Raw genomic sequence first — 22028 nt, 5'->3', positions numbered from 1 at the left:
TCACCACCCCAAAAGACATGTAGCCTTTGAGCTAAAATATCAAATATACTCAAGCTTTAGAATGCAATTCTTTGTTAAGCAGATCTGTGCACTTCAGTGTCTGGTTAACTGGCTACTTTCCACTTTCTTCATTTCAGTTAACTTTGGAGAGACAAGGAAAAACAAGATACAATACAACAGCAGCAGTGATAAAGCAAAAAGAATAAAAGTAATTGCTGCCCCTTGAACATGGCATAACAGCTTCTCATGAAAAAAGAGAAACATGCTTCAAAATGTCTTCGGATGCAAATCATGAGTTTTTTAATGAAACCTCATTTGCATATTTTCATGGTCCCGCACATGTAATTCTATTTATTGAACTGAATCCTCCCACTCAAACTTGTTGCAGAGCCTTTTGAAATAAGTTCATAATCCCCTGAAGTAATATTTTATTAATCAGGATAGAATAAGGGTTTAGTTGAAGTTCTATTACAAAAAAAAACCCAAAAAAAACCCCCCACCACAGTTTCATGCACATTTCATCTAATTCCATCCAACCTTTTTTGTCTTAATATTAAGGTTCAAGATTGCATCTGAAATGGCTGGAAGCTGCCTCCTGGAATAAGTCAGGCTGGCAGCTCCATTCTGCTTCACCACTTCATTTTGGTTTGCTTCTAGTAAATGAAACAAGCCCATGGCTAAAATAAAGTTTTAGGCAGAAAGAAAATGCTTATATTCAGCATTTTTCCCAAAACAACATGCAAAAGTAAATCATCAAATAGTGCAAATACTTCAAGACCATGACTTAAAATGCTGACAACAAATACAAAGCAAATGGCATGAGAAAAATGCTAGGGGAATAAAAGAGAACCATTTCCAAAAATGCAAGGCACTAAGTGCTACAGCTAGAATAGCATAATCTTACCCTCTAGCTGAACCTTCCCTTTTTATCTCTGTATTCTATATTTGCACTAGTTGCTTTGCTAAAAATATACTTTGAAGTTGTCATAGCTATTGGTCCTGGCTTGTCTTTTTTCTGCCTCTGAGAACAGTGAAAGTAATAGATCACTGTAATTAGACTTTTATGGGTGCAAGAGACAATTTGTTTCAGTCACAAACAGGAACAGAGAAATTATGAGACAGAGAGGGAAGAAAATTAAAGAAGTTTAAATAAGGCAACTACTAGAGAAATATGAAGAGGGGATAAAAGTTACATGTTTATCCCCAAAACCGCTAACTACAAAGAGGTATACAATACACAACAGCTCAGGACAGCTTTACACTTGGGCTAAGGCTATGTGTGAATATATGCAGGCATTATTTGAAAAGAAAAACTTAAGGCACATTAGATATATCAGAAAGGGCATCATATATACATCTACATATAACATTTTAACATACCTCCTATACTGTGCATATTAGGCTATACCATAGAGCCAGGGTAAAACAAGGGTTATTTGTTCTTTCTCATGACTTTTAAGCACGTAAATATGTGTCTGTACATATATGCATGCATTTATATACCAAAAAAAGACAAACACAAAAATAGTTATTTGAGGCTTTACCCACATACCACATTACACACATTTCTCTATCTGCAACTTTGCACACTGCCTACTAATCTGAATCTCTAATCTCAAGTAAACCTTAACTATAACTGCAAGACAAATAATGGAAAGAAACAACAAACCACAAAGCATCCAAGAGTTCATCCAGGTGGATGACCTTCACCTGACTCTAAAAACATGTTTCTGCCACTGGTATGACAGCCTTATTTGCATCTACGCAACAATGCAAGTCAGCTTCTGCAGCCCTCCAGGAACTAGCTGCTTGCAATTTTACACTAATGCCTTCGATCATTAATCATTCATATTGTCTAACTGCTGTGGAAATCAAACCCACAGACCCCAGCTTTACCACAAGGCTTCCCTGATAGCTACAGTCAAGGTCAGTAGCATTAGCTTTGTTCAAGGACACTGACACGTGTCAAATTTCAGCAGTACAATTTGCTATTGCATGAATAAAGGGTGTTTGAAGGTATTTAATATAGAAATACACACGCATATTTAGGAGGTATTTTAGGTATTATTGCCTACTCAAGGTAATCTGAAGATGGTATACATAAAGCTAGAGAGACTTCTTGGTTTGCTGCGTCTCCTTCTCCACTTCTGCAAAATACCATGTCATACATGCCTCTTCAAAAACATGCCTACAGCTATGTAAAGCCATATGGCTTCCTGGGCCTCACTACTCTCTGCAGTGACTTCTCCAGAACTTCACTTTTCTAAGATTCAGGAACCACCCTCTAACTCCAAAATTGCTGATATCCATCACAAATTTACCAAAATTTGTGTGCACACCAGTACTAGCTTTTGCTCAGCTAATACACCACTTGTTTCTAGTCCACGCTGTGCAACAAGGACATGTTTTCTGAAGACAGGAGATGACAAAAGAGAAGACTCTACCATGACTTAGAACAGGCCATTATCCCTGGCCTTTTACATAATACTGCTGACATCTATCCCTGCCCTGGAAATATTTCTCCAAGACACTCTGGCATTTGTGATTTTCATTGCCATTGCTCATAACTGGACTATGACTTCCCTATGACTTATCACTATACTTTGGACTCTTTGCTGCTCCTACCTGACACGTTTGTTGAACATGGCCATTCCCATGTGCATGTTCCACACTGCACAGCCTCTCTCTCTCTGTAAAATTAGATTTAATACCCCTACTGTGAGTACTATCCCCAGGATATTACTGTACAAGGTATGTAAGGAAAATTATTGAATGCAACCCCTGTTATTATAGGAAATGCCAAGAGGGAATCCCCTAAACAAAAATCAGCCAGCTCTGTCATAATTACAGCCACAATTTAACCAGTAGCCCACCTTGCACACAGGCATTTCCCCCTCTCTATGCAGCACCCTATGCAGCCAAAGTTGTTGTTGACACAGTAAAACAATCAAACATACAAAATAGCAAGGTTTCAAGAAATGGACAGCTTCTGTTTACAAGCAAGGCACATGAGTATTTGCAGTGATGAATTACCTGAAACCCCCTTGTCAATGTGCAATACAAAAGCGCAGAGTTAAAGGTCCCCCACTCCCTAACCTGTGTCAACATATTTTGGTAACGAGATGGGGTTTAAATTTATTTTCCAGCAGTAACAATGCTAGTTTGGAGATTATTTATCCAAAATTGTGCATCTTTCAGTTTCTGAAGCCCCAGTACATAGTCTCAAATTCAGTCCTAGTTTAATCCTGGCTTACTGCTTTTAGTCTGGAAACAGAGTTTAAAAAAAAATGAAAAAGAAAAAGGAAATCAGGAAATTATAAGAGTAAGATTACTTAAAATGTCATAAAGTAATCTCTCTAATGACAGTACAGAAAATTCCTTGGGTAAAATTTGAAGTCTGGAGGTCTGCATTGTTATCAACTCTATCAACTCATGCATTATCATCATCAATTTACGGTTTTATGTTAAAGAACCAGCTACAAAACAGAAGCAACTGTGTGAAAAACTCAGATTTCATGTATAAAAATAAGGTTCAGAAGGCCTTTACATGTTGCAAAATCCTAAAATATAAGTCAAGAGACCCAAATAAAAAGAAAGCCAAAAGTATTCAACAGTTAAAATACATTTAAGTTCTGCTGCCTCTCATAAAAACAGCATGAAACCTTAAAGGGGCTAGGAAGCCACAAAAAAAGATAGAGACTGCTTTCTTTTAATACAAAACTAAGCTGTATACATGAAACCCATCTCACTTTAAAACACTTCAGTTTTTTCTTTCTTTACAAAAAGTCATCATTTTGACTATACCCTTATGAGGCTCATCTGCTTTTGGTTGCTTGGACAATGCCCTATTGAGATGGTTTTTCATAGCACAACTTAAGAGCAATCAAATTGCAGTCTCAGTTCTCTGACTAGCTCAAAATACCAGTACTATATTTCTTAATGTGAACAGTTAATTTAACAACAGTCTCTTCCCCGATCCTTCTGCTTCATGGTCCATACATATTTTGGATGCATACACCTGCCTTCACAACTGCTTGTTCTCTCATTTCCTGCCCAATCAGCCAGGTCTGACAGCAACACTCCTGCTACTTGACATGACATGACTGGAACACTGGAATTTGCCTGGAGAAAAGCTGCAAATGTAAGGCTGCTTTCTTTTTGGTTGGTTGTTTTTTAGTTGGTTTTTTTTTTTAATCATTCCAATTCAGATCTTAAATCAGCATTTAAAAAGACACGAAGGCTGCCAAGTACTGAAGGCAGCAAACAACTCAGATTTTTCTGAAAGCATCTTGTGGCAGCTGCAAGTTTGTGTTACATTACTTAGAGCAGTAATTGCCTTTGGAAATTATATTTTCCTGCTTGTTCAAAAGATTTACCATGAGTAACCATAAAAATTCGAAATTTAACTCAGTAAGTGCTGACATTAGCAAGGAGACATAGAGGATATGTTTGGCAAAAAATAAGCAGAAATGGAAATCTACCAGCAGATAATGCAGGTCATTTCTTTGACAGTATACTTTGATATCCCTCAGAACATACATGCTCCAGTGGTTCTAAAACTCTTATCAGCACAGTTTGCAAACTCTTCCCTGTCATAGGAGATCTCTCTCAGAAACAAGTACACCTTGCTATCCAATTTAGATTTTCATTTCTGTGGTTTCATCCTTCTTGTTATATTTCCCAGGTACTCCTCCTTATTGGTATTTTCAGTTCTTATTTAGTCAAGCTCTAAATATTTTACAGTGACATGACAACTTTCCACCATCCTTTATGTAAGAAAATTTGATTTGCCAAATTATTTTGATAATAGGTCACTTGATAGGTCTGGTGTCAGAAGCTGTCCATAAACAATTTGTCTTTCAATACTGTCTGCAGAAGAGGAATTTTCAGATGTGGATTATTGTAACAATGAGCCAAAGGGCCCCTGAGACACAGTCACCAGCATTTGCAAGAAAGACTAACCAAAGGTGGCTGGATTTCAAGGGAATGTGACCAGCATTTAAAATCAATTTATATTTTTTGTTACTATTTGCTAGTAGAGGTTCTTCTCCTCTCCTGGCTTTTATTGCATTTTTTTCCCTCCATGCTGCAGTAGCCACACAATGCTTGCAGACTGAAGGGAGGATGGGGAAGTCACTTCCCTGCTCCCACGAAAAGTAGGGTAGTGCATTTCAAACAGTCTTTTTAATAACTGTGCATCACTCTTCCAGTAGTAATCCCATCAAAAACTGCATCAGCATCTTCTCCAGATGTGGCCAGATTCAGTGTACTCGCAGAGTACTGAAATGGCAATGCAGTATCTGCAGCACCCTTGCACCTCCATTGGGTACCCCTGTGCCACACAGATAAATGACAGCCCACCCTTCCTGCAGCATCACCTGCAGCCCTGTGAGAGCCCAGCGCTCAGCACTGAGAGGCACAGAGAGACAAGAGGACACACAATTCCACAGAGTGGAATGCAGCTTGCTTAATTATAACTGTCAATCCTATGACATAAGTACCTGACAGCTGGGTACCCACGATTGCCACTGGAGACCTGGTCAATACAGCTCATGTTGTTTGGGCTACAGCTCATCTTAACAAGGGTAGGGTGAGGGAAATCACACCCTAAACAGTGGTTACTGTAACAAATGCATATGTGCTGCTTAATTCACACACAGGTGTCATCCAAAACAGTGGAGCAACACTGAGTATCTTGGATTAAAAAAATAACGTACCTCACAAATTGATAAATATCAACCCCTGAAAGGTTAACACTGAAGGTAGAAGAAAATAAGACTTATCTCATTGAGACCATCTGCTGTAGCAATCAAAGCAGTTAGAATTCATTCACTTGCAGGAGTCCATAGAGAATATAATAAAGTAATTGGAGTCAAAATAAATTTGTTTATTTTGTTCTGCATGGCCAAAACCCATCCCACTAAGTTTTATGTACCTAAAGAAAGAGCACAGCCTGTTCCAGGCTTTTCTCCATAAACAAAACAGAGAGGTTGCTCCAAAGGGACACTCAATACCACCTAAGATCTGGCTTTTCCTCTAAATGTGTCTACCTTTCATTAGCTACTAAAAGCAAACCAGGCTACAACGAAGCTGTTGGCACATGAACTTCAAACACACCCCAGAGACTCTCAGTAAACCAAGTATTAAAGAAAGTATTAACAATCTGAGGTTCTACTTGCAGGGCTTTCCTCCCCCAAAACCGTCAAACATGACAGTTATGATAAGCAACAAAACAGCTCACACTCAGAGCAGGAATTACTGTGGTTCCACTGGTAAAGACCACCCTTATTTATTCTTCCTAAGGGGGATCAACAATTGCACCTTGGGGTCCCTGCTGTGAGCAGCAAACCTTTCCTCCTACTGTGACACAGTACCAACCCTGAACTGTAGGGTACTCTGGCAGATTGTGTTCAGTATTTCAGGGAGTCCAGTGCAGTGTTTTTCTCATTCATTACTGGCAATCAAGCCATTTGAAAGCAAATGAGAGATGAAGAGCTAAACATTCATTTGGAGAGAGGAGAGATAATCAAAAGAATAATAGTCTTGTCCCAGATTTTGCATATGATTTTTCAACGCTAAGGAACATAAAATTTTTGTGTAATACATCTAATTAATATCAAACGAATATCAAAATATCAAATAATACCAACTAGTAATATTAAAACTAATATCTAAAATAATGTAAATTACATTTAGAAAGTCATTCACCAATGAAAATTTACTCTGAAAAATAGATAATGTCCACATTTTTTATTCACAAAGCAACAGAAACACTCAGCAAAAAAACCTGACAGACGTGTTAGCTTAAAATTGCCAATACAGAATACAACATTACTGCACAATGCATGGGGCATGCTATTCTAAAAGCCAATTATGTATTTTGACAGGTGACTGTATCATGAAAGGCTGGTAATACTGACATCAGAGGACAACCAGTAAGGAGAGATGAATCAAATAGTATGAGTATATTCCCTTTTAATAACACAGAACTCACAACCTCTATTCTACATGACAATAAGGAAATATTGAAAGGCAAAGAAATGGAGAAATCCTAAAGTAGAAATGCCGCGAGACGAACAGAAAGTGAGGCACACAAATAAACTAATGTTTTCAGGAACAGGTAAGTGGATACTCTGCAGAGTCACAGATTTAATGACCTAATTCTAGATCATGCAACCAGACATTTCCTTTACACCTTGTATCTAATTCAGCCTGCTGGGGTGTTGGACTTCTCAGCAAACAGGTTGGAAAAAAATAATCTGACTAACTGACTAGTGCTACTTCCAAATTAGCAGCCAAAGTGTGTTCATAACACATTCAAAACAAACAAGCCTACACATTACCCAGAAATTTTTCCCATGTTAACAATTCCAGATTCCAAACCAAATACACAACAACTAAACCAAAATTATGGATATCAAAAAGCAACACTTTAAACAACTCATGCTCCATATGAAACCTAAATTATTTTCTCAGCGTATGAAAGTCATCAAGATTGCAGTCAAGCAAGCAGAAAACATAACCATGTACCTCCAACACATTTCAGTAATTTTACCCAGGATCATACTACACAAGGAAACCTGATCTGAGCAGTGTAGCTCTTAAGTTAACAGAATGGTCGCTTATTTAAGCTATGCAAGAAATTTCTGTTAGAACCATACAGCACTTCTGCACACTACATAAGAAATATTTTGCAGGCTAAATAAAATGTATTTATGTTATTTGATTAAACTAAAAAAATACTAAATTTCAAAGATGAAGGATGCACTTACCCCAAAATAAAACAATGCCTTTGCAAATGGGTCAATAGATAGCTTTCCTTCATCTTGTATTCTACCTCCAAAGTACTTCAGAATAAGACATTTTATCGTGGTGAAAAAATGCTCTTTAACACCATACATTGCTGTCATTTCACCTTTGTCTAATTCATTTTTCCCTAGCACTTGAGAAAACACTCTCTTTTTTAATTTAAGCAAGGCATGGGAAGTAAGAAAAATGATGTATAAAGAATCAAACTGCTAATTATTCAACAAGAAACACAATATAAATATAGGGGGAAAAAGTACCAAAAGACTGCTGTATGGAGGCCGCTTTATGCTTAGTATGACAAAACTTGGAAGATATGTACACTTATTTTAGCTAGCTGCAGTAAACTTGAACCATTACCTGAAGTCATATGGCAAAAAGTTACAAATTTCAAGTTATTAGCTTGTCATCAAATATTCCACAGTAACAAGCTCAAGTGCTTCCACTGAACAGAATTCAACTTCCAAGCTCTCAAATGCTATAGTTTGAAACACTTTCCTGAAAGTCTTTCAGCAATGCATCCAAGCAGTCAAATATACCTCAGACTTCAAAAGGGGCATGGGATTCTTTTATAGGCTAACCACATGGGATTCTTTTATAAGCATGGGATTTTTTTATAAGCCAATCCTTTTTATAAGAGAAGGGATTTTTGCCACAAGTCCAAATCCTTACCTTTCTGTAGACTATCATGTTTGGAGAACTCTCCTCTGGGTCAGCAGTTTCTGCACTACTCGGATCAGTGGGTGCTTGGGCCATGTTTGCCTCTCGTTGCTCAGCCTGCAAGGACAGGAACAAAACTCAGCATCACTCCAGGCTGCAATGGAGCGCGGTAAGGACATGCAACTGCCTCCCAGGCAGACATGCAAGGATGGTACAGAGGGAATCACACTCCTGTCTTCACCCTATGCAGGATTTTATCACACTGTGTCAGAACTGACTGGTTTACGGGATAACACCCCAAGAACAAGGACTGCCAAGTCACACACAGCTGTGGTTTGGGTCATCACATGCACACACTTCTCCCACAGTTCTGAAGTTTTCTCATAAGCCCTTATTCAATAGAAGAATATCTAATTAATACTTCACACACTTCCCTTCCTCACTTTAGAGCACAAACAGCCTGTACTGTTCTAGAAGCTTTGAGGTACCTACAAAGAAAAAGCCAAGGCACCTTGCTGCAAGGCAGAGTGAAACCCCACTGCGGCAAGCAGGTACAGCAGCTTGTCAGGCACACTGACTGCAGGTTCTCACCTTCAGACACTCCAAAAGCCCCTTCCAGCTCTCCACAGCCCCGGAGCAGCGGCCAAGAACCAGGGAGGCACAACTGCTTGCTCAGAGTAAAGAGCTTCCCTAACCTCTTCTCATGACACAGCCAGCAAGAGGCAACAGGATACAGGCAGACAATCACACATAATACTCCTTATCTTCTAGAAGCACAGAACTGGAACTGCTGCCTCATCTCCTCCAGGTCATGCCACCCTTGAGGCAAAAGCATTATTTAAAAAAAAAAAAAGAAAAAAGGGTCCTGGTGCAGAGTCAAATGCTATATTTTAAGTTTTTCTTCCACCAGCACATTTGACAAGTAACATTTAAATTAGAGGCTGCTGTGGAGCTGTGTGGTGACCTTTCCTAACCTAAGAAGTAACATTGCCTTGTACAGACATTGGCATTAAAGCTATCTGAGAAGTTCAATTTCTTTAACAGTGAAAGTACTGAAATATTCCATCTCAACATATTTCATTAAAAACTGAGAACGAAAAAAAATCTATGTTCACATGAGCACAACCTATGCATTAATTTTTAAAACACAGCTCACCATTAAACTGTCTCCCTTATTTAAGAAAAAAGATACTTTCCTACTCCTTCCTTTACCCCCTTTCACATTGCCACAGGCAACAACACACCCCAGCATATAATATACATACACAGCACACAATTATATGTATAATACATCCCTGAGCCATTCTAGCTGTCAGTTATCAGCTCTCAAGGACAAGTCAAGAGCCTCGAATCAGACAGGCTCAGACCATATTCCAGCTCTGTCCTTCCTCAGCAGAGAAAAGGCTACTGTGGCAACATGGCACCCATCACTAGAGCCAGAAGCAGCTGACATACCCCCTTTAAGGAAACATACAGGAAACAAAGGTTAAATAATCTACATCAATCCAGAGACATTAATTTTTTTCTTTTATAAGGTATGCATTCACACACACAAGTGGGCACAAATGCATATGTACATGCATATACCAATTTGGAAATTCAGTAATGCAGTTCAAAGTTGAGTTAAACAATATATATAGATCACCCTTTAAAAGGCATGTTCAGACCAATTTAGACAGTATTTTAAATTTAAATAATATAAATTTATTTTAACCCCTACTTAACCTCATGTCTTCCTAGAAGCCCAAATACTACACCATTGTCCCAGGTTGTGAGCTAAACAGGAAATGAAATAAATTCTCTAAGCAAAACTATTAGATGCAGAAACAATTAAACAGCACAAAGGATGAAGGGTAAAGCATTTTCAAATTATAGCACTTCAAATTATTTACACAAATGTGCATTTTCACAATACTTCTTGGTCATGATTTCAAGGCACTGAAGAATTAGACTCTAGGTTATCATCACTCAACTGTATGGAGCAGGAACTGGGTTGAGATTTTATGTAACTTTCTGAAGGCAATTACAAAGCAGAGTTGAAAGCATATGTCAAGTCACACAAGTTTCAGCTTCACCTGCAGTATATAAAGACCACATTCACCACTTATGTGAGATTTTATATTCATGCTTTAAAAGAAAACAATTGCAACTAACTTTCAATTCAGAAATGCTCTTAAAAGAACAAAATGACAATTTCTAACTGGAAAACCCTCTTCAGCATTACTTAGCTGTGCTTCACTCATTACATTATTCACTTTGAACGTCCACATTTACAAATTCTGTTGTTCTTGTTATACTGTCAGCTCACTTGATCTTTTTCAGTACTTCCAGATTTTCCCCACAGAACTTCTTGAAGCTTTTCATCTGCTCCAGTACAAGACTATAACATCATGTACAATATGCAGTAGTAGCTGGCATGCTGTTCACAGTGACATTGAGGGAGCCGCTAACTTTGAAGATCTACACAAGCCTAACACATAGATCTACATAACATCTACATAAGATAATCAATACAAGTTAACCAATCAGTTGTTGGAAGTCATAAATTTGCAAAAGTGATTCCCATGAGTGCTCAGCATCTGCTGCTGGATTTCAGCCAGGAACAGCAGGAGCAGAGCCACCTTTTTAAGAGTGACAGCAGGATGGACATCTCAGAGAACACAGCTGAAGACAAGGCAGGACTGAGGTGCAGTGTGAAGCAGAGACAATTGTGGGCATCCCCTCCACATAGCCCAGGCACTGCTGCTGCTATGATGAGCCTTTGCAGGCCAAGCCAGGGCCCCTGAGGAACTGTGAGCAATCTGACCATTCTCCAAGTTTTTTCTCTTTCCTTTATACCCTTTTTAAAAGCACAGAAGTCTTTCTCACTGGTATTCTAGAAGAAAAAGAAAAACTGCTGATAAAATAAGACAGTGATATGACTCAGGCATGTTCTTGGCTCTTCAAGGTGAAAGCACAGCAATGCTGGGTCCCATGGATTCCACTATACCTGTGCTTTTTAACATATGGGAGTTGAATGGAGCTCAGCACCCAGTGATGCAGGACTGCTTCACAGAACCACAGAATGGCTCGTGTTGAAAGAGACCACTGGATGTCATCTGGTCCAACCTTCCTTCTCACACAGGGTTCCCTACTGCATGTTACTCTGGATTGAGTACAGACAGCTTTTGAGAATCTCCAAAATTGAGAGAGACTCTGCAACCTCTGCAGGCAACTGTTCCAATGTGCGCTCACCCACACAGTAAAGAAGTTCTTCCTCATGTTCAGGTGGAGCTTCCAATGCATCAGTTTCTGCCCATTACCCCTTGTCCTATTGCTTTGGTACCCCAGAGAATAGCCTGGCTCCACCTCCTTGGTACCCTCCCTTCAGATACTTAAATACATTGATGAGGTCCTCTCAGTTGTCTCTTCTTGAGGCTGAACAGGCCCAGCTCCCTCAGCCCTTCCTCACAAAAAAGATGCCCCAGTACCCTCCATCTTTGCAGCCCTTCGCTGGACTTGCTCCAGGAGCTCCATGTCTCTCTTGTACTGAGGAGTCCATTACTAGACACAGCACTCCAGATTTGGCCTCACCAGGGCTGAGCAGAGGGGCAGGATCACCTCCCTGGACCTGCTGGCAATGCTCTTCCTAATGCAGCACAGGATGCCATTCTCCTTCTTGGTCACAAGGGCACTGCTGGCTCATGGGCAGCTTGTCCACCAGGATCTCCATATCCTTCTCCAGAGAGTTGCCTGCTGCAAACACAAATGAGACTGCCCATGGTCAAAGCACAGCCTTTTTACCCTACTACAGTGTTAACATGCTGCATTTGCAACCCTTTAATAATGTAAAAGTGCATAAAAGTCCACATCTGATTCGCACAGTCCTCTCTTAAGAAACAAACCAAAAAAACCTACACAATTTTTTTCCTCACTGTCATCCCAGTCTACTCCAGACGCAAGCAGGAATTCAACCTTACAACACTTCACAGACTGAAAATAGTTAGTCCTCTGAATCTTTCTCTAAGCACATGCTTGTGATGTATCAGCCAGAAGTGAATCCAGCTCAGCCTTATAAAGAGATTTCAGCTACACTTAGCTGAGAAGAGTAAAAACAAAGATTTTATGTAGGTTTTTTGTTGTTTTTTTTTTAATAAGCCTCCAACTTAATTAAGACAGCCTCCAGCTAAGAACCTCACCACTTACTTTCTGAAGAGTGCTATCAGCTCCTTTCTCCTTTGGGCAGTTTGCTGTATTATCAGGGCTAACTCATCCCAGCCTGAAGCCACACACCAGCAATCTAAATCCAAATGCATGTCTTCAAAGAAATAAATCATCTCTAAATTTTAAATATCATGTTCAAAGATGCTGTTTTCCCACAGCTGTTTTTCTGACAATAGCCGTGCTTGCAGCAATCTGGACTCCTCAGCACCAAAAGTGATAAAAATTGAAAACCATTTGTGCTAACCATTCTCTCACTCTGCCACACACAAGGACAAAATCAGCAGTCTTTAACTTCTTAGTAGATGGTCTATTAAGCCTTTGAAAAATATTACCAAAAATATGCTAAAAAGAGAGGGTGCATTCTCCTCTCACTGATTTTTTTCCTTTTTATGTTTTATTCTTTCTTATCTAACACTTCTGCTTTTCCCCTAAGAAACATAAGCACACTGGATTAGACAGGCAGCTGCTGACAAAATGCACTGAATCACATTAAGAGTTCTCTCTCTCGCTCTTATCTGATCAGGCTCCTCACTCTCCCAAAAACCAGAAGCTGCAAAGAGATAAGGCTCCCATATGTCATGAAATGAGGAGTGAACTTTACGGTGGAATAACCAATTAAAAATATGCTCTAAAAATCAAGAAAATAACTTTTTCTAGTTTACCTTTTTAGAGTTTCTCATACAGAACTGTAACTAGAAAATTTCAAAGAAAACCACCTTTACATTTTAATCCACAAATACTGTCAGCATTTAATCTCTGTGTATGTGTAAATTCAATGAAAGCATCTGAACAGTAAATTAAGAGATTCCCCTTAGTGTTCCCAAACACCTTGATTGCTGTCAGAAAAGACCATTGGAAACAAGACTGCTGTAAGAAACCTCTTACAGACACAAATCCCCATGTGTTCCATAGAAATCAACACATCTAGAAGCCCTTATGCACTCTGGGGTTTTTTACATAATAGAGAAAGAAAGAAGTACATTAGAAGAAGTCCTGCAAAACTATTTCTCGAAAATATTACCTGGATTTAACAAAATAATACAAGGTCATATGTCAACTCCTATTCTGCATCATAATAAATAAATAAATTGTAAACTTAATATACAAAATTTGCAATGCAAAAAATTTCTTGCACACGTGAGATAAAATAAGATAGTTTTTTAAAATAGGGGAAAACTGAATCAGAGAAAACAGAATCAGCTAAATGAATTCCCATGAACTCAGGAATGTTCAGCTGGAATATAATTTTGGGTGACAATAAGTGAAAATTACCTTTATGCTATGTAATTATATATTTCAAGGGCAGCTTATAATTGACACATAGTGTTAATATCAAATTATGAGAGATTTAGTGCTTCAGCACACAATCATAAAGTAAATTACAATTTCATGTCATTAATACCTAGGTAATTTTTTTCTAATTAGTGAAATACAACTAGACTACACAACTTTTCACATGCCTGAGAAATCATATAACCACATGCCTTGCTGAACTCATAATTACCTAATAGGAAAAATCTCTACCTGATCTGCTAGAATATTGAGATCAAACAGGTCATTATTAAGGTGACAGGAGGGAAGAGACGGAAGGAAAATCACACCGAATTCAATTAATCTCCACTAATATTAAGTTGATATTTCACATTCATTACATAAATCTCTCTAAAACTGCACTGGGAAGAAATACTTGTCTTCTAATTCTTTTTCTGCTTAATTATTACTTCATTAAACCAAGACGTGGGCATGCCATGCTAGTTGTGTATACTGGAAGGCAACATACAGCCTATCATTAAGCTGATCCTGTTGGCCAAGGTGAATACACTAGACAGCGGATCCCCAGGACCTACCTGGGATATCCTCTGCTCTTCAGTGGTGTAGCTCAGTCCAAGCACTGCACAATTCACCTCTACTCCTCCTTCATGGCACTGCCCCCCTGCACTGGAGGGGCAGAGAGGGAAGTCTGCTTACAGTGAAGTATAGTTCCCAAAGGACCTAAAAATCCTTAAATCCTTTCTTTTAGACATCAAATTGAAACTGAAATTACTCCAAAAATAGTTTCCTAGTAGAAGATCATCCCAGACCTTCTGCCCCTCCTTGAAAGTGATGAGCATTGCAGTACTATCAACAATACTCAGTCTGTTGCTTTTTTTAAGGAATAAAGTATAAACACTTCCAGCAGCAGCACTTAATGTTCAAATTTTTGTCAAACAAATTCCTCTTTGTTTGTGGGAAAACAGTTTTGTTCACATTGGGTGAATTCAAGGGCTCTAAAGGACCCCATTCCCCCTCTTTCTAAGGTAAAAGCTCAGAGGCAGCTCTGTGCTGAAGCACAGGGGCTCAACACTTTTCTCACTCTACAATTGGCAGGATGAAGGATGGGCACACATCTAGGCCAGGGAACAAGCCAAAATGCTTTTGCCTCAGTCTGAGACAGCAGGAAGAGAGGATACAGTTCCAGGACACCCCCTTTTTCCTCTTTTTAGGGAAACTCGGATCCGGTGAAGGCTGGGATTTCCCATTTCTACTACTCTTACAGACATTTCCTAAAGGTGCAGTGCCCTTCCATAACTAAGTGCTTCACCTGTGGAAAACTTGCCCCAGAACATCCTACAGGTATGTCTGCATTTCCACACAGTACTAGGCCAGGGAGCAAGCTCTGGGCTCCTGATCACCCACAGTGCTTAATTGCTGGTTTGCTCCCACGTTCTCTTTTGTAGAGCTCCCAACCTAAGCAGACACACAGATGGGAACACAGTTCTCCACCATCAGCACTTGCTTTCAAGAGCCAGCATGGATCATCTCACACAAGGTTGGGGTTCCTACCTCTTATCCATGTCTGCATCAGTCTCCCAACAGGTTCTGCAACACTCTCCAGCTTCCCAACATGCCCCAAGTCCTACAATGCACAACCTCATCCTTCTGGTGGGCTGCAGGACAATCTCACTTTTTTTTAAACATTATGCTTGAAAACAAAACCATCCACAACAATCACTGTATCTTCAGGCCACAGAGGTACTAGCTAAGGGCCAGAGGTCTGAGACCCCTCTGGCCAAGAATATGCAGTATGAACACAGACATCTTTTAGACCAAACTAGCTCTCACATGAGTCAATCCAAGTCACTTGGCTTCCTGCAGATACACACAAGTTTAAACTCAGCCCCTGAGTATTCTAATGTGCAGATGCCTGCAGGTACTTCTCACCAATCACTTGCTGTTCCAAATCATGTACATTCGTTAAGAAAAAAAAAGTAAATATTAATGGTTTAGTGGTCTAAGCAGAATATTGTTAACCAGGGATTACCAAGGCCTCACACCACCTCCAAAAGGGTGCTCTCCATGGTCTTGAGCAATTTTCTCTCCATCTGAGACACCTCAGCATGGTAGTGCTTATGCTGTTACCGTCTAACAGACAACACTCAGCATGGAGAGTTCCAGTTGTTCCATTTGTGTGAGCCACTGGTGATCTGCCTCAGTCACTTGGCCAGTGATCAGACTGCTTCTTGATAAGCCATAGAAGTGAATTACTTTCCTCCCCTTTTCCCAGCTTTCCACACACTCCATTTTGATTTTATATATTTCTAAATCTGCACATATTCTTAGCTATTCTAGAATGCTGAAAATACTGTCTGGATCTGGATGTTACATCCAGGAAACATAGGGCTGGAAGTCAATATAAAGTAATTTTTGGCATCTAACTTTGACTAGGTCCTGACTTCCCAAGATAACCAGAAGAAAAAATGGAATGGAGATGTATTGTAGTGAATATTGACATACCAATTGCTGGTTAACTAGGCAATTTTTTTCCCTTTACGAAATCAATTGTTAAAATGGGCACTTGCATATTACATTTACTTTTAATGGACCAGAATTATGTTATAGCAAGAAGAAACTGCTTCCAATACAGCCACCCCTCTTCCAAAGAATTCAGAAAAAAAATGCAGCGTTCACCGGTAATCAGTCTCCCTTCCAATAAAATAATACTGCTGTGAGCACAAGGCCTCTTGGAAAGGCTCTGAGCCAACATGCTGTTACCAAGGATAGCTACAAAGAATGCGATAGCAAGTATATGCTGAATATTTTACTAAAACAAGTGCCAGTGCTATATAAATTTAGAAATGCAACGAGATAGTTATAGATCAACTTTGAACTTCATGTGAATTGGTGATCCCAAACTACAGCAGTAATTATTCAGCACCATCAGCCTGCAAGGAGCAGCAGCTACAAAGCTGAAGCTGTATTCTGTTGTTTTGCAACAATGCCAACTTATTGTCCAGAATCATTCCCTGTGGAAAATGGGTAACTGTACTGTTAATACAGAGCTTGAGGGTAGACTTCTAATCTATTCTCCAATATAAATCTTCTACTGGATCAGTTAAGGTGTGCTAAGAGCTTCCCGTTCTTTGAAGCTGGTCCATCAAATACACCATCTCTGAAAGTGCCTTGCCTTTATATACCATAGGAAATACTAATTGCATTTTCAGTAAGCTACTTCTGGGGCATGGGCTGCACTTTGTATTTTACATTGTATCCAGTAAGCTGAAAACAACTGAAGAAAATTGATTCAAATATAAAACTGAATGAGAAGATGCACAAAATAATGGATGCTCTAATACAGACTGGTAAGAAAATACTAAAATTAAAAAAAAAACTAAACAAAAAAAACATAGGCCTCAGTGCTTGTTAGATTCCAAATTCAAATTTACTCCACCTAAACTCCCTGTTCCCAATAGAGGTTGCTGAAATGAAGTTCCCTTCAAGCAATCTTATGCAAGTTCATAGAAGCAATCCAGCCCTACATTGATCAGTGACTGCATAATCTCATTTAAAATGCCCCAAAGTGCTGCGAGTTCCTGCCGGTTGTTCATTCTCAAGATGATGGAAAATTGCAAAACCCTTGCAATCAAATAAAATAGGAAATTTGCGACCCAAAAGCACAGGTGTCCTTGAAGATGTGGTACCATGAAATACCCTTGGTGCAAATGAACACAACTGGTTGTATGCCACCTACTTCAAGGACATGACGCAATACACTGTGATTTCACTGCCCTGCTGTTTATCATAACAGCACACAGCCTTTTCAGATGCAAATTACACACAAATCACTTCAGTATTACAATGTAAAAAGCACTTAAGCCACTCCTGAATTAGCAAGCTCAAGTCCAAACACCACACATTCACACAGTTCAGCAAAGCCTACAAACCCCAGTGCTGTGGTTAATTTAACCTGAACTTCACAATGCCATATCTGGAGTGCTACAAATACCAATATAACTACATACACTATAAATACTAATATACTTGACTACTGCAACTGTTAGAGTAAAATAGTCCTGTTAAAGACAGTTAGTTTATTTGAGCTAATACATGTCTCTGCCAGATTGCTTTTGCACTGGTGAATGCAATCTAAACCTAGTTGCTCATCTGTGACACAAGCAATTAGCATTTTTTTTACAAAATGATAAATTAAATCACAGTGAAATTAAGTGACTTCCCACATTCACACAACAAATGACAGAGCAATAAATTGGACATCTAAATCCTGACTTTCAAGCCATTAGTTATCATTTCCTTAACACACATCCTCATAGCATAGGAGGTCTGTAGCGTGAGGATCTTTTAACTACCCTGTGAACATTTCACCGCTGATGCCAGGTTCTAAGAGCACACAATGAAAAAGATGAAATATTGTCCTTTACAATCAGGTTAATGTTTATAGTGTGTAACTGAAGATTCCCGCAAAAGTGCAGCACTAATTCCTTCTCACTGCCTCATGGTGCCCACCACCCCTGTGCAGGCAAAGGGCAGTACCTGTGCTGCTGAGTCTAGGAATACACAGCTGTTTCCAGCATGACAATGCAGAGCTCCTGGGATGTCAGTGTCAGAACCTTATTGCTCACTGAAATTTTAATCTTCTTCTCTTTCCTTCTCTCCACATTCTTTGCCACCCGCTGCAGAGATGTTAAAAATGAGATCTGATGCAACATAAGTGGGTAGCAGCAGTCTCTCTTGACTCCACAATCTTTCTAGAGCTTGACAACCAACAAGAAAAACACAAATTAGCTCCTCTTTCTTTCTCCTCTTCATAGATAGAGCACAACAACAGAAATTAGCTCATTCCTCAGTCACCACAATGTGCTGGAAACACTAACTGAAATCTTGGAAATGCCTTTTCATGGTAAAATTTATAGATTAAGAAATATAGTAGAATAATAGATTAAGAAAATACTGTGGATACACTAACACTAATATCATCCTGTATAAACTTTAAATGCCACTATATTATTGAGGGAAAGTTGCAATCAAACCATTTAGAACTCTCCATGATACATCTCTTATTATCTTTTCAAAGACATAAAGACACACCAAATTTTTCAAAGTACTCTAGCCACCTCTAAACCCCCATAAATCCACCACCACCAAAATGCAAGCATTGTTCTCACAATCACCAGGCAGAAAGTTAAAAGATGAAGAATGAAGGCAGAAATTTTAGGAAAAAAATAGATTTAGAGGTGTAGGAACATAATAATTCAGTTCAGAATACGAAGACGTGCAACTATATGCAAGTGCTCAAAGATGCCAAGAGGAAATTTTGTAGCCTGAGGAAGTCAGATGTGTAACTCCACAGGAACAAAGTGACTGACCAGATGCTTCTGAAAAAACCACCATCACCACCTACAGTTTCTGAAATGTGCTTGGCCAGCACAGCTCTGGTCAGCTTATCTCATGCAGACCAAGCTGCAAATGAACAGGGTTAAATGTACTATTACACCTTCAGTAATAGCACAGGGCCACCATGCTGCTTGGTAACTTCACAAGGCAGAGTGCTATCTTACACCGCACTGGGGACAGCACTTCACAGTCTGAATTGAAAAAACACCCTTCCAAATCACCAACATCATTTTCTTATTCTACCCAGGTTTTCTTTGTAATTATAATGCCATGGTGTGAATTGACATAAATAATAATGCAGCCATGAAGATGTTGAAAAGAGTGTCAGGAGGAAACAGGAGCACTTCAGTTCTAACAATTAAGTGCAATATTTTTTACCTGAAATAGCCCAGGGCTGCTCAGAGAAGTAGACCTGTTTGTTCCTACAATATCTCCTCTAGAGAGCCATGGTGTGCTTCCAGAAACTGAAGCTCCTGGTAACGAGCACAAACAATATCAAAGATACACCCAGCCAAAGCCCCTCTTTTAATTACCCCTCATTCTTGAAAGGCTGAAGACTCATATCATTATTGAGGAAAGAAAAAAATCATCACCCCACAACACCTTTGTATTTGTATTAGGAAGCCTGAGCCACAGCACTGCAAGATCCCCAAGTTTCACCACAGACTAACACAGCATCCCAACGCACCATGTTAAAACAACACACTGCAGCTATTTTCTCTTCCTGCTACTCCATATATATTAGCTTCTTCTCTCCCCTGCCATCTGTTAGTTTGCTGCAGTCTGCTGGGACAGGACTGCCCTCTCCTTTTCTTCCCTTCTTGTCTGCTCAAATGGACGACAACAAAGCCAGGCATTTCTTGTCCATACACTCAGCTTTCCTCAGCTGCCTCAGAAGCGCTACCAAATGCAGAGTTACAAATGAAAAGCACTCTGCTCACCTCTGCTGTACCAATGTGCCCACCAGAATTACATGCTAGACACTGAAACATCTTGTAAATGGTAGGCAAGGAGGTAACTGCTGCTTCAAGAGGACACACCTTTTCGTCTCATCCACAGGCATCATTGTTTAAAACAGGTATCTGTACTACCCACACCACAGGAACTATCAGAGAGAAACCAAGGTAAGCAGCACTGACAATTACTTTATGCAGCAACCTGCTGCAACTTTTCTTAGAAGGGAAGGCTAGCAAGGAAAAAAAACCAGAAAAATCAGGTGAGCAGCAATCTACTACTACCATAAACTTCACTGTAAGATGTGTAGCAAATCACTGCTTTTCCCTCTAATACAGTTCAGAATGGAAAAAAGAACGGCTATCTAATCCATCACACTTGTAGCCAGTTAGGAAGGAAATTGAAATGTTTGTCATCAATTGTTCTATCAGTCAGGTCATTAGAAAAAGGAACAGCTCATCTAAAAATAAAGTCAATATTGGCTGACTCTAAACAGCTTCTTCAGCATTTCACACACATATTCAAGCAATGAACACTATTATTCTGTGCTCGTAACAATATGGCCCCAAGCCAACAACTGCTCTTCAACATCTGACCTCTTTTTAAAGTAGATTTACAAGGAAGTATAGTGAAAGAGTTCCAAATCAGCTGGTGAGAAAGTATCATAGATCATAACCCCACAGTAAACAATTCCTAGTTCTTCTGATCTGCAAGATTAGAACAAATTTGGCATTACAAAAAAAATTAAAAATAAAAAAGGAAACTTACTATATCAAATATACTTCTATTCCAAAATAAAAATAAATCCCACACTAACAGCTCACAAAGCACTTCCTCCAGAAACAAAGAGGAAAAGTAGGTTTCTTTGGGATGGGAAACCACCAATGTCTGCTTCAACACACCAACACAAAGGTGAGTTTTGCAGTATGAATTTATTGATCAAAGACAGATTTTCCTGCTTTCCAATCCCTATACACTGCCAGTCAGCAAATATCATTCAATCAAGGGCAAATTATGCATATCTTTGATTTCAGGGAAGCATCATGTAGCACACAGGCTACAACTGGGACGCAGTTCTGCCAAGTCCCTTACAGATCAGCTGAAGGGAGCCCTGACTTACCTCGGCGGTCCCAGCGAGGGCAGCGCCGGTGCAGACGGGACGCCAAGCTCAGAGCCACAGGCGTAGTCAGCTCCTCGGAGCAACAGCCCAGGCTGCTATTACGTCTGCGGCTTACAAGCGGCAGCGTGCCGTTATTTATACAAAAATCAGCATCTTCCTCAGGAAAAAAAAGCACTCGAAGCTTCTTACTGGCCCTGCAACACACTCCTATACTTATACCATCACATCTAGTGACTAAGAAGATGCTTTCAGTGTCACAGGAGATTAAGACTCTGGGAGGAGAGTGCCTGGCAGCTTTACTCTCACACACCAGTCTGCCTTCACGCAAACGCACTTTGTCGGCGGATGGAAGTGTATTATTGCAATACGCTACCGAAGCGAAACAGTTCCCAAGTTTTCCACAGGGCATCAGCTCCCCTTTCAAGCTGCACCCCAGAGCTCGCTCCCCCTCGTCCTTCCCCGAAAAGACCTGCGGTTTCTGGGCACCACAACTTGTCCTGCGTCCCCACCGAGCTCCGGCTCCCCGTGCGCTACCCTCATACCTGCCGGGACACCGCGTCCCAGAGCCGCGCCCCGCGGGGCGTGGGCACCCCGCACCGCCCGGACAGCGCCCGGA

The 22028-nt window shown here is 39.9% G+C and overlaps 1 protein-coding gene across 1 annotated transcript in view; it reads right to left on the bottom strand.

The window, feature by feature from the left end:
- RGS6 (regulator of G protein signaling 6) overlaps window positions 1–18700 on the bottom strand; it is a 241913-nt gene extending 223213 nt beyond the window's left edge. Inside the window, exons 1-2 of the mRNA XM_005417659.3 lie at window positions 18478–18700; window positions 8479–8583 (exon numbers count right to left, since the gene is read on the bottom strand). Of these exons, the coding sequence (XP_005417716.2) occupies window positions 8479–8562 (84 nt within the window). The 5' untranslated portion in view covers window positions 8563–8583; window positions 18478–18700. The remainder of the gene's footprint in view (window positions 1–8478; window positions 8584–18477) is intronic.
- Between the last annotated feature and the right edge of the window lie 3328 nt (window positions 18701–22028).

The sequence above is a fragment of the Geospiza fortis genome, unplaced genomic scaffold (assembly GCF_000277835.1).
Source record: "Geospiza fortis unplaced genomic scaffold, GeoFor_1.0 scaffold54, whole genome shotgun sequence".
Lineage (NCBI taxonomy): Eukaryota > Metazoa > Chordata > Aves > Passeriformes > Thraupidae > Geospiza > Geospiza fortis.
The sequence above is the reverse complement of the archived record's forward strand: the minus strand, read 5'-3'. Positions and strand labels throughout refer to the sequence as shown.